The 15271-nt window shown below is 39.7% G+C and overlaps 1 protein-coding gene across 1 annotated transcript in view; it reads left to right on the top strand.

Annotated features, from left to right (window-relative positions):
- Positions 1 to 15271, top strand: part of Msn (moesin) — a 77478-nt gene that overhangs the window by 40941 nt on the left and 21266 nt on the right. The window contains exon 2 of the mRNA XM_060375536.1: positions 8787 to 8870. Within this exon, the coding sequence (XP_060231519.1) occupies positions 8787 to 8870 (84 nt within the window). The remainder of the gene's footprint in view (positions 1 to 8786; positions 8871 to 15271) is intronic.

Consider the following 15271-nt stretch of genomic DNA (forward strand, 5'->3'; position numbering starts at 1 on the left):
TTATCAGCCCCCTTGAAAGCACAGAAAAAAGGCCACTCCCTTAGAATTTGGAGAGGGCAGGTAGTGGATGAGGTTAAACTCAGACCCAGCTGTGCTTACACAGGTTCTGCCCCAGGGAGGCAAGGGGACTCTATCCAAGCAGTGTTTCCCAGATGTGCCCCGCCTGCCTATGCTGCAGTGTGTGGGCTTTGGCAAAATAGTTACCAAGGCAGTGTCTGAAGAGAGCAGTGAAATTACCATGACTAGAGAGGTGGGTGGAGTTATGGAAGGAGCTCCAAGAATGTCCAGAAGACCCGCCCCCACCAACTGCTAGCAGAGGAAATTTGGCTTTAAGTGAAGTAAACTGAGACTGTGGGTGATGGGGCTGGCACAGAGTTGGCATACAATAAATGTTCTGTTACCTGCCCTTATGTACTTCAGTTTTCTCACTTATGAACTGACTAAAGTTATGTTCATTTTTCCAGAGAGTTAACTTGTATTTCTTCTCCCCCTTTCCCCGATAGAAAATAGGGTGTTTTATAGTTAAGAGCACATAACAGGTGGAAATGAATTATGGCTAGACTACTTTGCTATGGAGGACTAGTACTTACCTGGATGATCCTGACTCTAGGAAAAGGGAGGGTCTTTTATTTGAAGATACTTTGCATATAGACTAAAAGCTCTTCAGCTACTGCTGCCAAAACAAAGTCAGCATCTGGCTTGATTATGTTTCAGGATATTCAACTCGAGGTGTAGGAGTGATCCTAGTTGAATCCTTTGGATGGTGGACCACCAAGATGAATTAATTCTCAGAGTAGCTTCCTGTGGGAAGTGTCTATTTTCGATTGTTCAGTAAACCTTAGTGGATTTATTGTTTTTGGGCTAGAGGTGGGAGGGCCAGGATTTGTGAGAGGATGACACACTCTTGAAATGCATACCCATGACTTTTTTCTTGTCCTGTTCCTTAAACCCCTTGATAGATACAGTCTTTGACCTCAGGCCCAGTTTAGGCAAGGATTTAGCTGTGTAAACAGTTCTCTCTGCTGCGAATTATGCTTTAAATTGCTGGTTTACCCAGATCAGCTCCTTTATTCTCTGCCAGGGAAATTTTTGCTGAATTTGGAAGCTTCAATTTTAGGGTTTTTTTTTTCTTTTTTTAAATAACTTGTGTGTAGTTACACGTGCATGAACCATAGTACCCAGAAATCAGAGGGCATCTTATGATAGTCAGTTCTTTCCTCTGAACATAAAGATTTAGGGGTTGAGCTTAGGTTGTCAGGCTTAGTGGTGACACTTTTACCCACTGGCCACCTTCTTATTTCTTTTTATATTTTAATTAATTTATTTATTCAGTTTACATCCTTGTTGTAGCCTCCTCCCCTCCCAGTAACACCTTCCATCCCTCATCCCCCTCCCCTATTTGTCAGAAAAGGGGAGCCTGACAGGACTGCCTTACCAGGCCACAGGGGAAAGAGGACTCAGTCCTCAGGGGACTTGATGAGCTGGTATGATTGGTAAGGGGTCACCTTTTTTTTTTAACCTTCCCAAACAAGATTTCCCTCTCCCCTCCCCTTCTCCCTATCTCTCTGCAATGAAAAAGAGGTAAATTACAAAAGGAGGGAAGTAGTGTCCAGAGGGCCTTATGTGGCATGGGTCTGAGCTAAAGCTTGTTTTGTGTAATTTTCATTCTAAATTATCAAAGAACGGACCAAAATTTAATCAGTATTAACTCTTACTATCCCCATCAACTTTTAGGCTCCATTTATTTTACTCACATCTTGATTTTTCTTTTTTTTTTTTTTTTTCTATTTTGAGTCCCTTTTTCGAAATCAGTCCTGTCCTTGGGGAGCTATGGAAAAACCACCTCAATATGATTCTTAATTTGCACAAAAGGTTTTTCTGTTCTGATTTTCAGGGACTTCCCTGTGTCTTACCATTAAAATTCCTTGGTAATTCAGTAATTGCCTCAAGGTCAGAGAATCATTCTACAGTTCTCCTACACCCATGATTCTTTAAACACTGTGCTCCATCTGTATTAGGTAAATTGAAATAAATTTCTAGGAATTTCCTTAATCAGAAATCCTATCCATGAATAGCTTTTGAAACAGGAAAGACCTATGAATGTGGATACAGTTGGCTTTCAACCAACAGTGGGTTAAATATTTGGGGAAAAATGCATCTGTACTGAATAGGTGAAGACTTTGTCTTATTATTCCTGAAACAAAAAAGAATAGTGCCTTATTTACATAGCATTGCACTGAATTAAAACATTTGTTTTTGTTGTTAGAAATTGAACCCTTATGTATATGATAAACTATGACTGTACCACTGGGCTACATTCCCAACTCTTAGATTTGGTGTTATTCATTATTTAGGGATAATTTAGAGAACACAAGAGGATGTATGTAGGCTATATGCATATGTTATGATATTTTTAAGGGATTTAAACACTTACAGAGTTTAGTGTCCATGGGGGTCCTGGAAGCAGTCCTTTATAGATACAAAGGGATGAGAGGGGGGGTCCTGGAAGCAGTCCTTTATAGATACAAAGGGATGAGAGCATTTGTCTTCACGAAAGTTCTAACTTAAGATTTAGCCTTTTACTTATAAATATAAGCAAAAAGTTGTAGTAGCTTCTGGGTTCAGTAGCATAGACCTGTAATCCCAGCACTTAGGAAGGCAGAAGCAGGTGGATTTCTGTGAGTTTAAGGCCAGCCTGCTCTACAAAATGAGTCCAGGAAGCCAAGGCTACATAGAGAAACCCTGCCTTGACAAAACCAAAAACCAAAAAAAAAAAAAAAAAAAAAAAAGTAGTAGCCACAATACCTATGATATTGTCATCAGTGGAAGTCTGAGATACTTAGTTATTCTAAATCTCTTAAAATATCATTTATACTAAATTAAAATTACAGTCCTGCAGTGACTATATTGTATCTAAAAGACATATCACCCCCTCCCCCAGGGGCTATTGACAGTTAATGTTTATTGGAGGAATAGTATCTCTTTTTAAAGTGACATTGCCATAGATAAATTGTCCTTACTTTATTGACAAACTTTCCATCAATGCTTGGGCAAGGAAATCCATTAAACTGAGTGGACCAAACAGAAAAAGAAGACATAGAAATAAGGAGAGGAGTGCCAATGGTAGGTGGAATGAGGGGTGTGTAAAAGGACTAAAATTCATTGTTTAAATAAATGTATAAATCTGTCAAAAAATAAAGATTTTAAAAAGAAAGTAGCAAATATTAAGACCCAGTGCTAGGTAATTAACTTAATACAGTGTATAAGAACACATTGTTAAATCTGACATCTATTTCAACTTGCATTTCAATTTGCATTTACTTTATTTTATGCTCTTAAAAATATTCTGACGAGTGTTCTGTTGCCTTTGCTAGATTGGCAAGAATGGTACCTCCCATCAAAAGGTCAAGGAATAAAATGCCCTCATCATTCCCTGCTTGTACTATGATCAGTTTGCCTTTGTATGCATTCTTGTACCATCTTTGGAGCCTTGTGAATGCTAGATAACTGCTCTAACACTGAACTTATATCCTTGTCACTATAGCCTTCTCTTTTATGGCCTCTTATTTGATGGCTGTTCATGTACCCAGCATTTTTCTTTGTGTTTACTTAGCCTTGCATTCCAGAGATATAATTCTAAATTAGAAATAAATATTGAGATGAGAATAAACCAATATATTTGAAAGGCTACTGTCCTCATTTCAGTGCCTATATTGTTAGTCATTGTGTGTATACACACTGATATGCTAGGTATATATACATGTTTGCATATACATGTGTAAAGGATAGAGGTGAATGTCAGGTGACTTCTGCTATCACTTTTCATTTTATTTTATTTTAATGAAAAAGGGTCTCCAGCTGAAACTGGAGCTTATTGATTGACTGTGCTCATTGGCTATGGAGTTTCTTCCATCTCTTGAATTGCCAGAATTATAAGCATGTAACACCCATACCAACTATTGTGTGGTACTGGGGATTGAACTCAGGCTCTCATGCTTGCAGAGCAAGAACTCTACCCACTGACCCATCTTCCCAGCCCCACTGGATAGTTTGCTGCCACTTTTTACCCAGCACAAGGTGACTTGAGGCTGTACTTAGCATGCAACCCCTTTTCCCACAAATTCCAGCCCTTTGGACCATTTTCTCCATACTATGTCAGAACATTACTACAGAACATTATTATAGCATTACTATTGTACTCACTGGATTGCCAGGAAGCTTAGTGTAACACAAAGTAAGCTGGCTAGATGTGTCTTACTTCCCACATGGCACTAGCTTTACTTGTTCCTGTCTTTAGTGACTAAACTATTTTCCTCTGAGATTATATAAAAGCTTTGATTTGGTTATCACTGTGGATTCTCACAGTTCTTCCTTCATAACTTTCTGTTAATTGATATTTTCTCTTTTCATTTAAAATAGAATGTTAATATTTTTATTTAAAATAGTTTTGGATTGAAATATAATTATATCATTTTGCCCCTCACTTTCCTCTGCTGCCTGATAGTTTGATCTGTACCTGGGTGCCTCTCTTTGTCCTTCCATTAACTTGGCTTTGGTAACACATTTATAAGGCACACATTCATCTTTACTGATGTTCCTTTCTTCTCCTATGCTTGGAGAGAAGAACAAAATACAAATGCAGGAAGAGCAAGGCAGTATATAGAAACACTGACTTCATTATTAGAATTATCCTTAGACATTATTTTGATCAATTGCTCCCCCAACCCATGTCTCTCTGCCCTTGTGCGGATGAGTGAAACTAGGGCCCAAGAAAAGGATAAGAGCCATCCAGGTTGGTAAATTGAGCCCATTATGGTATTGTTAGGCTTGAAACCCAGTTTTCTTAAATTTATTTTTATTTTTACACAATTTAAAATATGTATGTACAAATATGTCTGTATAGACATTGTTTTTTTTTTTTCAGTTTTATTTTATTTTATTTTTTTATCAGTTACATTTTATTAACTCTGTATCCCAGCCATGTCCCGATCCCTCATTCCCTCCCAGTCCCTCCCTCCCTCATCTCCACCCTGCCCCTTTCCAAGTCCACTGATAGGGGGGACCTCCTCCCCATTCATCTGATCCTGTTTTATCAGGTATCTTCAGGACTGGCTGCAAAGCCCTCCTCTGTGGCCTAACAGGACTGCTCCTCCCTTCGGGGGTGGGGAGGCCAAAGAGCCAGTCATTGAGTTCCTGTTAGAAATAGTCCTTGTTCCCCTCACTTTGGGAAACCAATTGGTTACTGAGCTACCACAGGCTACATCTGAGTGGAGGTTCTAGGTTATATCCGTACATGGTCCTTGGTTGAATGTCAGTCTCAGAAAAGACCCTGTGCCCAGATATATTTGGTCCTTGTGGAGCTCCTATCCTTTCCCCATCAGACTAACTCCCCTTCTTTCTTATGATTCCCTGTACTCTGCCAAAGGTTTGGTCATGAGTCTTTGCTTTGAAAACACTGCTTAATTAGAGTCTTTCAGATGTGCTCAGTAGACTCCTGTCATACGTTCAAAGCACATCCCATCTGTCTTTCTAAACGAGGATTGATCATCTTACTCCATGTCCGCTCAATTGATTATCTTTTTTAGGTGTATAGATTTCATTATGTTTATCATATCTTATAGGTCTATATAAGTGAGTATATACCGTGTGTGTCTTTCTCCTTCTGGGATATTTCACTCAGAATGATCTTTTCTAGATCCCACCATTTGCCTGCAAATTTCATGATTTCCTCCTTTTTGATTGCTGAGTAGTATTCCATTGTGTAAAAATACCACAATTTCTGTACCCATTCCTCCGTTGATGGACATCTGGGTTGTTTCCATGTTCTGGCTATTACAAATAAAGCTGCTATAAACATGGTTGAGCAAGTATCCCTTTTGTGTACTTGAACGAACTTTGGGTATATACCTAGGAGTGGTTGACATTGTTTATACACATACACTTTGATCATATTCATGTTGTCATTTCTTATCCACGTTACCTTCAATGGGTTTTGGTTTTTCATCCTCCACTGCATGTAATTAGGGTTGCTTGCACGAACATGTGTGGGAGGTTACTTACAAGGACAACTTAACAGTGGCTACATCAAAATGACTCCTTTCCTGCAACAATTAATATGCTGTAGCTCCTTAGGGAGGGATGGAGTCTCATTGGCCCCTGCCCTATCTATATTGATCTGCCCATTATTGTGCATGTCTTATGGAAATGTCCACCATTGCCGTGCATTCATTTTTGCCTCTGCCATTCCATAACCAGAAGACGGTGTTTGTAGTATTCCTCTCCATCCTCCAGCACTTACATTCTTTCTGCTCCATCTTTTATGACTTTATCTGGGCTTTGGTGAGGAGTGGGTAAATGAAGATGCCTTGTTTAAGACCAAGCACTCAACATTTGGCCACTCATGTGTCCATATTAACTGAAAGCCATTAAAAAGCAAGCAAGCAAACAAACAAACAAAACAACAACAGTGGTATAGCTGGATCTTGAGGAAGCACTATTCCTAATAGTCTGAGAAAGCACCAAATTGATTTCCAAAGTGGTTGTACAAGTTTACATTACCACCAATAATGGAGGAGGGTTCCCCTTTTTCCACACCCTCTCGAGCATGTGTTGCCACTTGAGTTTTTGAGCTTAGCCATTCTGATGGATGTAAGGTGAAATCTCTGGGTTGTTTTGATTTGCATTTCTCGATGAGTAACGATGTTGAGCATTTCTTAAGTGTTTCTCAAGATCCAGCTATACCACTCCTAGGCATATATCCAAAAGATGCTCAAGTATACAGCAAGGACATTTGGTCAACCATATTCATAGAAGCTTTATTCGTAATAGCCAGAACCTGGAAACAACCCAGATGTCCCTCAATTGAGGAATGGATACAGAAATTGTGATACATTTACACAATGGAATACTACTCAGCAATTAAAAACAAGGAAGTCATGAAATTTGCAGGCAAGTGGTGGGAACTAGAAAAGATCATCCTGAGTCAGCTATCCCAGAAGCAGAAAGACACATATGGTATATACTCACTTATAAGTGGTTATTAGACATAATATAGGATAATCATATTAAAATATGTACACCTAAAGAAGCTAAGCAATAAGGAAGACCCTGAGTAAGATGCTTTATCACCATTCAGAAAGGCAAATGGGATAGACATTAGAAGAAGGTGAAAATAAGGAACAGGACAGGAGCCTACCACAGAGGGCCTCTGAAAGACTCTACCTAACAGGGTATTAAAACCAATGCTGAGACTCATAGCCAAACTTTGGGCAGTGTGCAGGGAATCTTATTAAAGAAGGGAGAGATAGAAAGATCTGGAAGGGTCTGGAGCTCCACAAGGAGAACAACAGAACCAAAAAATTTGGGCCTAGGGATCTTTTCTGACACTGACACTCCAACCAAGGACCATTCATGGAGACAACCTGGACCCCCCACACAGAGGTAGCCTGTGGCAGCTCATTGTCCAAATGCGCTCCCTAAAAAGGGGAGCAGGGTCTATCTCTGACATGAACTCAGTGGCTGGCTCTTTGATTACCTCCCCCTGAGGAGGGAGCAGCCTGAACAGGCCTCAGAGGAAGGCTATGAAAGACAGTCCTGATGAGACCTGATAGGCTAGGATCAGATGGAAGGGGAGGAGGTCCTCCACTCTCAGTGGACTGGGGAAGTGGTATGGGAGGCGATGAGGGAGGGAGGGTAGGATTGGGAGGGAATGAGGGTGGGGCTACAGCTGGGATACAAAGTGAATAAATTGCAGTAAATAAATAAAATTATATGTAAAAATAAAAACAATAACAAACCAATACAAAACAAAACAAAAACCAAAACAACTTCTTTAAAGCTTAGAAGAAAAAACTAATCTATGGATATAAATACATATTTTGAGGCCAGTTTGACTACATGTCTATTGAGTAAAACTATAGAAATAGGTTACCCACTAGGGCATATGACCTTCCCAGCCGTGTTTTTTTTTTTTTTTTTTTTTTTTTTGAGCAGGATTACAGTACTGGACATGAATTTCCTCCTGTAGAGTAGACCTCAAATTCCATTAGAAAGTTGTTAGGCTATACCCATCATGCCTCTATTGCAGTGGTTCTCAACCTTCCTAATGCTGCAACCCTTTAATGCAGTTCTTCATGTTGTGTGACCTCAAACCCTCAAGTTGTTTTTCTTGCTACTTGGTAAGTGTAATTTTGGTACTGTTAGTAATTGAATATAAATATTCGTGTTTTTCAGTGATCTTAGATTACTCCCATGAAAGAGTCATTTAGTTACACAACCCCCTCAAAGTGTCATGACCTACAGGTTGAGAACTGCTGCTCTATCGCAGCAGTGGTACATGTTGCTTTGAAGGTTTTTATTATAGCTTGGAAAATTCATAGTGGAGAACCCAGTGTCCTTGCTTCAGAGCCTTGCTTCAGAGGCTATCTACTAATGTGCCATAAATAAGCCAGGCTATAGACAGAGGTAAGAAGAGAATGCTGTGGGCTGGAACTGGATGGTATAGGTGGAGAATACTTATCTTCCTCTTTGTTGTAGGATGATGTGCATTTTTGTTTGTGTCTTGGTAGAGCATTATCTGTGGCTGTGTTTTTATCTTCTGTAATGTGGATGGGAATATGGTTAGGTTATGATGTGTAACCATTATACATTTCTTCATGCCAGTTTCCTTTTTATTCAGTTTCTTGTCATTCGGGTTTCTTTCTCCAAGGTTGAACAGAGACATATGTCCCATCCCCTACTGAGCACAAAGCCAAACAACTAATCTGGTTTCTTTCTTCTCATCCTAGATCAGTGTGCGTGTAACCACCATGGATGCGGAGCTGGAGTTTGCCATTCAGCCCAACACCACTGGCAAGCAGCTGTTTGACCAGGTAATGGAAGGCCTTGTTCCTTAACCACTTCTGGCAATAGCTCTTGTCACAGTGCAGGTCACATACCTTCTATGCTTTGGAAAAGGTCTCTTTTCCTACTTGCCCTTCCAAAGAAGGTGAAAACAAAGGCCGACTCCAGACTTAATTAAAAAGGAGGCAAAGTTTAATTTTAGTAATCGGAAATTTTAGTCTCCTTGCTCTAATACATCCCATCCTCAATCCTGAACAAGGGAGACAAGAGACAGAAGTGTGGTTCTATGCTAGATTTGCTGAAAATATGAATATTTGGAGCTTTAACTTTTAACTTTGAAAGATTTGCAGTTTTTTATTTATGTATCTATTCATAGACAAGTCTCTTTTAAAAAGCCTGGGTTATCCTTGAACTTACTAGGTATCCCAGGTAGGCTTCTTACTCACAGTCTTCATTCTTCATCCCCTCAAGTACTAGGATTATTGGTGTGTGCCTGCATGCCTTCAAGTGGCTCTCTCACTTCTACATGCAGACTGTGGCACGTGCATCCATGGACATACACAAATGTGAAATAAAGGGAAAAATTAATGCCTACTTTATAGGTCTTTTGTTTTTATAAAAATGTAATATTATTTATATCTTTAACATTACCCCCCCAAAAAAAAACAACTTTCTTACATTGGCATAGAAGGTTGCATAAAATTCCAGATCAGAAATGGGCAAGACAATAAGGAAACCCAAACAGCCTGGAAGAGAGTCTTATATGCAAGCATGTAGAGTAGTAAATGATGGTTCCCTTTCTAATGCTGCTTTTTTGTCTCATGAACTAGAATTGGGAGATAGCTCAATGATCTAATTTTCGATTTAGTTGGAACTTACTCCTTCTCTCTATACTTTTTTCTGCGTTTTTATTTTTAATAGTGTAAGGTAAACACTGATGAGTAATTTGTAAAAACACAAGTTAGTGTGAGGAACTTTTAAATATATAAATACTGTGTTGACATTCCCATAGCTCCCATTCCAGTACTAGCTGCAATGACTGAATGCATTTTGCATTCCCTCTTTGCATGTGGGTTTTATACTGGACAGCTTTTAAAGGGACATACTAGACTGATGAAGTTAAAAGGACACTTAATAGACAGTCAGAAATTCTGGTCTTTAGAGCTGGCTTTGCCACATTTCTTACTGTTTCAATCTTCCTTTGGCCCTTAGTTTCCCTATTTGTGAATGGTTTCTCAAATTTGGTTATTTCTCAAACATTTATCTCTGTCACTATTTCTGCATATCTTCTACTCCCCCTTCTGTATTTCTATTGTTTAGAGTTCAGACAACCCTTTTCTGTAAAAGAAGGAAAATGCCTCATTTGTGTTGGTAGGAAGAGACAGGCAGCTCACAGAAAATCTCATCTGGATTGGCTTCTAACAGTCTATAAGACAACATAAGATGTATCCACTATACCAAATAAAGCCTTAGGTCCTTTGTTTTAGATGGTAAAATTTTAAGAAGAGGTACAGAGGGGAGAGTGTCAGTCACGGTGGGTTTTACTTTGGCCTCTTCTTACACTCCTTCCAGAGTTCTGATCCTACTCATTCTTCTCCCAAAACAAATGATCCTCTCACAAACCGGATGTTCCTCTTCCTCTTACCACTGGGGCTTTGAGTTTTTGTATTGGAGGAGGGTGGTTGCTGAAGGAAAGGAAGACATGACTTAGAGGCTGGGGCAAAAGAAAATCTGTGGACAAAGTTTTATTAATTTTAAAAAGCCTCAACTCAGTAACTCATTCTTGGTGTTGGTTTGCTTTATGCACTGTGTGTGTAGTTCTGTGGGAGGCCCCTATTTCTGCAAGCCCTGGGCAGGTTAGAATGGTAAATTTTGAGAGGGAGATGACACTTTGCCATATAACACTGGCTGACTTAATTTTTATTATGTAGTGGATGCTGCCTAGAACTTGAGACAATCTTCCTGTCTAAGCCTGCTGAGTTACAGACATGTGCTAGCTTCCTCAGGTTATTTCCTCCCAGATGGAGTCCTAAGAGACTAGTCTTTCATAATCATCAAGGAAAGGACTGAGAAAACCAGATAAATTCTAATCCAGATGATCATTGTCTTGGGAAGTATATTTATGGAGCACCTACTATAGACTATCCCAGGCTGGCAGCTTTAGGTAAAATTTCATTCACTTTAGAGTGAGCCTGAAGTTGGGTGTGGTAGCCTGTAATCTCTGAAGATCGAGGTAGGAAAATCAGGAGTTCAGGAACATAGTGAGTTTTAATTGAGGCCAGGTGAAGCAACATGAAATCCTGTCTCAACAGACATAGGAACAAAGAAAAAATGACCTTGAGTTATATTATATAGCATGGTGACTGTTGTTAGGAACAATACGTTGTATTCTTGAAAAATGGTAAGTTGGGTTTGATGTTATTAATACTTGAGGTAATGCATATAGCTGGATTCTTTAATCATCACAGTCATACTGTCCTGATAGGACAAAGAACATTCCTTGGTAGGTCATATCACTTGCAAGTTGTGATACAGAGTTTCATATACAGTTCTGAACAAAGATATTTTTCTCCCGCTGCACTACATAGTATGGGGTGAATGGAGGTGTTACAGCTTAGAGATCTCTCATAGAAGATGTGTTTCCTGTTCTCAGGTCCCTGAGAGGCTGCCGTAGAAAAGGGAATACAGCCAGAAAGGGCAGAAAGGTCAGAGCTGTGAAATCATCATAGGTGAAAACTATTGGAGAAAGATTTGAACTTGATGAGATACCAAGCAGCTATCTTGAGGTGAAAGCAAGAGAAAATGAGATTCTACAGAGGTCTATGTGCACAGGTGGTGGGAGGATGTGAGCACTTTCCTTTCTCTAACTTGATAAAACACAGGGAAGAAATGCATTCTACCTGACTTTTGAGACCCATCATTCAAGGAAGTCCTCCTGGTAGAACGGAAGCTTGAGAGGAATTGACTAAAGCTCTAGGGCCATCCAGGAACTCAGCAGGCATCTGGCCTGGGACCAGAAAGAAGTAAAAGAAAGAGGAAGCATATTTCTTGGCACCCAGTGATAAATAACATGCAACAATGGGAAGCCATAGCTTGAGGAGGCCCAAGGCCTGGTGGGAAAGAGGAATGGGGCACACAGTTGCTTTCAATTACCTCGGTTTCTTTTTGTTAGTGTGCTTGTTGCCAGAAAAGAGAAAGAATAGATTTTGCTGCAGGCATACTGCAGTTGCTTGCTTTAATTTCTTAAAGCAGATTTTTCAAATGATTTCATCTTGAATTATGTATGTGCCACTAGGTGGCAGGACCACCACTATGAATAACGTTATTTTTGTTTTTGAGAGTGTAGTGTAATTACATTTGTCCCTTCGTTTTCCTCCCTCCAAGCCCTCCTATATACTTATACCCCCTCCTTCAGTTTTATGGCCTCTTTTTTACTAATTCCTATTATTAGTGAAATATATGCTATTAGGATTGCATGTGTTTGTATATAGAGATCCTGTCTGGCTTCTCAGCCATCCTAATAGTTGATATTAAGAGCCGAACATTATGTGGGAAATGCCCTGAGAGTTCAGTTGAGAAAACCACAAAAATCACAAAGCTTTTCTGACTCGGTGAAACACAATGACTTTTTACTTTCTGATTTCATTTTGTAGGATGATTAACACCTATTACAACACTAATCTTAGTCGCATTTCCATCCTACAAAGGAGATACTAAGGCTTACTGAGGGGAAAAGTTTTGCTTCAGGTCACACAGCTATAAGGAGGTATAAGTTCGAGCTTGAACCTGGGTAGATTCTACTTTTCCCAATGCCTTCTGTCAACTATGCCCTTTGAGTGCCCTTTGCCTACAGACAGAAACTGGGCTGAGTGTAGTTTTTCTGTAAAGATACTCACTGCAGTACAGGCTGTGTGCAGCAGAAGAAGCAGAGGTTGTGTTAGCATCTTACAGATTTTTTCAGTTAACCATAGATTTTATTTTTTGGGTGGGTGGATAATGCAGCTGCTGCCAGCCTGCAATAGAATCTCATGTACCTCAGACGTTTGGGCATTTATGCAGTTTTGCACATAATTTCTCATGCAGAATTTTTCTTTCTTAAGGCTCTGGTCTTGCTTGATATAGCTCTAAGCTTCTGAGATAGCTCATAATATCGCTGGTTTTCTACAGAGATAAATGCAGGTAATGTACCAGGAAGGTGGCATTGACTCTTGAATTGACTTCTACAAGTAAATAAAAGAGGCAAAAGGGGGTTTGTCTTAGACTTCAAAGCACTTAGAAGTTAGCAATGATTTTATTTTTAAGTTAATTAATTAATTTTATTTTATTTTTCTTCACTTTTTAAATTTTTGTTTTTTATATTAATTATAGTTTATTCACTTTGTATCCCAGCTGTAGCCCCCTCCCTCATTCCCTCCCAATCCAACCTTCCCTCTTTCTTCTCCTCCCTGCCCCTCTTGAAGCCCAGTGATAGGGGAGGTCCTCCTCCCCTTCCATCTGACCCTAACCTATCAGGTCTCAGCAGAACTGACTGCATTGTCTTCCTCTGTGGCCTGACCAGGCTGCTCCCTTTTTTTAAAAAAAAAATGTTAATTATTTGAGAAGACCTGATAAGCAATGACTTTCTTGTAATCAAATCTCTTCCTTTCATTGGATTATGATTTTATTTCTCTGTAGTTTTTTTATTACCATGTGTTAATTATACATAATAATTGGTTTATCTTTCTTTTTGTTATTATTTTTTGAGACAGAATTTTGTGTGTGTGGTAGCAGCACTGGCTGTCCTGGAACTCACTCTGTAGGTGTGCACCACCATGCCCATTTTGGTATAACATTCTTTCTCTCTCTCTCTCTCTCTCTCTCTCTCTCTCTCTCTCTTTCCTCCTCCTCCTCCTTTTACTTTCTCCTTCTCCTTCTTTTGAGACAGGATTTCTCTGTGTAGCCTTGGCTGTCCTATACTCACTTTGTAGACCAGGCTAGCGTTGATATCACTGTGATCCACCTGCCTCTGCCTCCCTGAGTCCTGGGAGTAAAGGTGTATACCACCACTCCCAGCATAATATAGTCAGTAAAATGTACTTAATGTATTTTGATATATTCACTCCTCCATTTTCCTCATTAGTTCCAATTCCTACTCCTGTTGATCTCTTTCTCCTATTCTCTGCCCTAGTTCCTTTTTCACTTTTATGTCTGCCCCCTCAACCCCCCCCCCCCAAAAAATAGTGAGTTTCTTAAGGATCATTTATAGAAGCTTGGTTAGCAACCAGTAACTGCTTGTAGATCTTCAGACATGGGTGTGGCATCAAAAGCCTTTTCCATGACAAGATATTAACTCAGATCTTATGGAGATCTCATGTGGGTGTTCAGAGCTGCTCTGGAGTTCTGGACTGCAATGACATCATGCCTGGATGACAGCATTTCACAGCACACCTTCTTATCTTCCTGCTCTTAACATTCTTTCTGTCCTCTCTTTGTTGAGTTTCATGGTGCCTTGGAGGAGGTGATATAGATGTTCAATTTAAGGCTGAACATTCAATAGCCGCTTATTCTTGCCACTTAGTATAGTTAAGAATTCATAGTTTCTGCTGAGCACAGGCACAAAGAAGCTCCTCTGACCAAAGCTGAGAGCAGTACTTATGTATGGGGCTATACCCACTTTGAAGGCAACTTGATTGGCACATCACTGGACTTCAGTTTTCTAGTCTGTGCTGTGTTAACGCTGTTTACTATCCACAGCCTATTAGGGGGATCAGTGCAGAGTACAGAACAGAATTCACAGCCTCTAGAAGTTTCTTTTCTTTTCTATCCAAAATGTGTTTATTGGGATAGTTCCCCAATCGTCTTGATTAATGATGCTTTTGGTGCACCTCAGTTCTACCATACCCCAAGACCTTTTGGGTATAGTCATTCACTGTGTTCTTCTTAAAGGTTTCTTAAGGGCAACATTGAATACTAGCTTTGGTCATCTGAGCAGGATGTCTGATACCAAAGGGAGCAAATATATTTTTCCCAGGGTCTGAGCCATTTCTCAGCATTGTAAGGAATCTGCTCACTGGATCCATAGAGGTTTATTTCTAGAACAAAGAGCTAGATATTTTTCTTTACCTTGAAAAGCAGGGACTTTCATCCCTCTAGCCCTGCCCCATCTGAAATAGACGTCTTGGTTACTATAAAAATTGGAAGTGAGTAATTGTTAGCCCAGTTTCCTTGTTCTTGAGATCGGAAATGGAGCCAAATGTTGGCTGATCATAATGGCTCCCATCACTCTATGGACCTTAATTGGAGATTTCCTTGTAGCCTGTAGTCACAGGTCATCTCTTTTGTCCTTTGTTCTTTTTCAGTATCAGATTTGACTTTAGACTGTATTTCCTTCCTCCCATATCCTCACTTGGGAACTTCAGCATCTCTCCAAGCTCAAGAGCTTAAGGAAGTG

Source organism: Meriones unguiculatus, chromosome X, assembly GCF_030254825.1.
Source record: "Meriones unguiculatus strain TT.TT164.6M chromosome X, Bangor_MerUng_6.1, whole genome shotgun sequence".
In the NCBI taxonomy this organism is placed as follows: Eukaryota; Metazoa; Chordata; class Mammalia; order Rodentia; family Muridae; genus Meriones; species Meriones unguiculatus.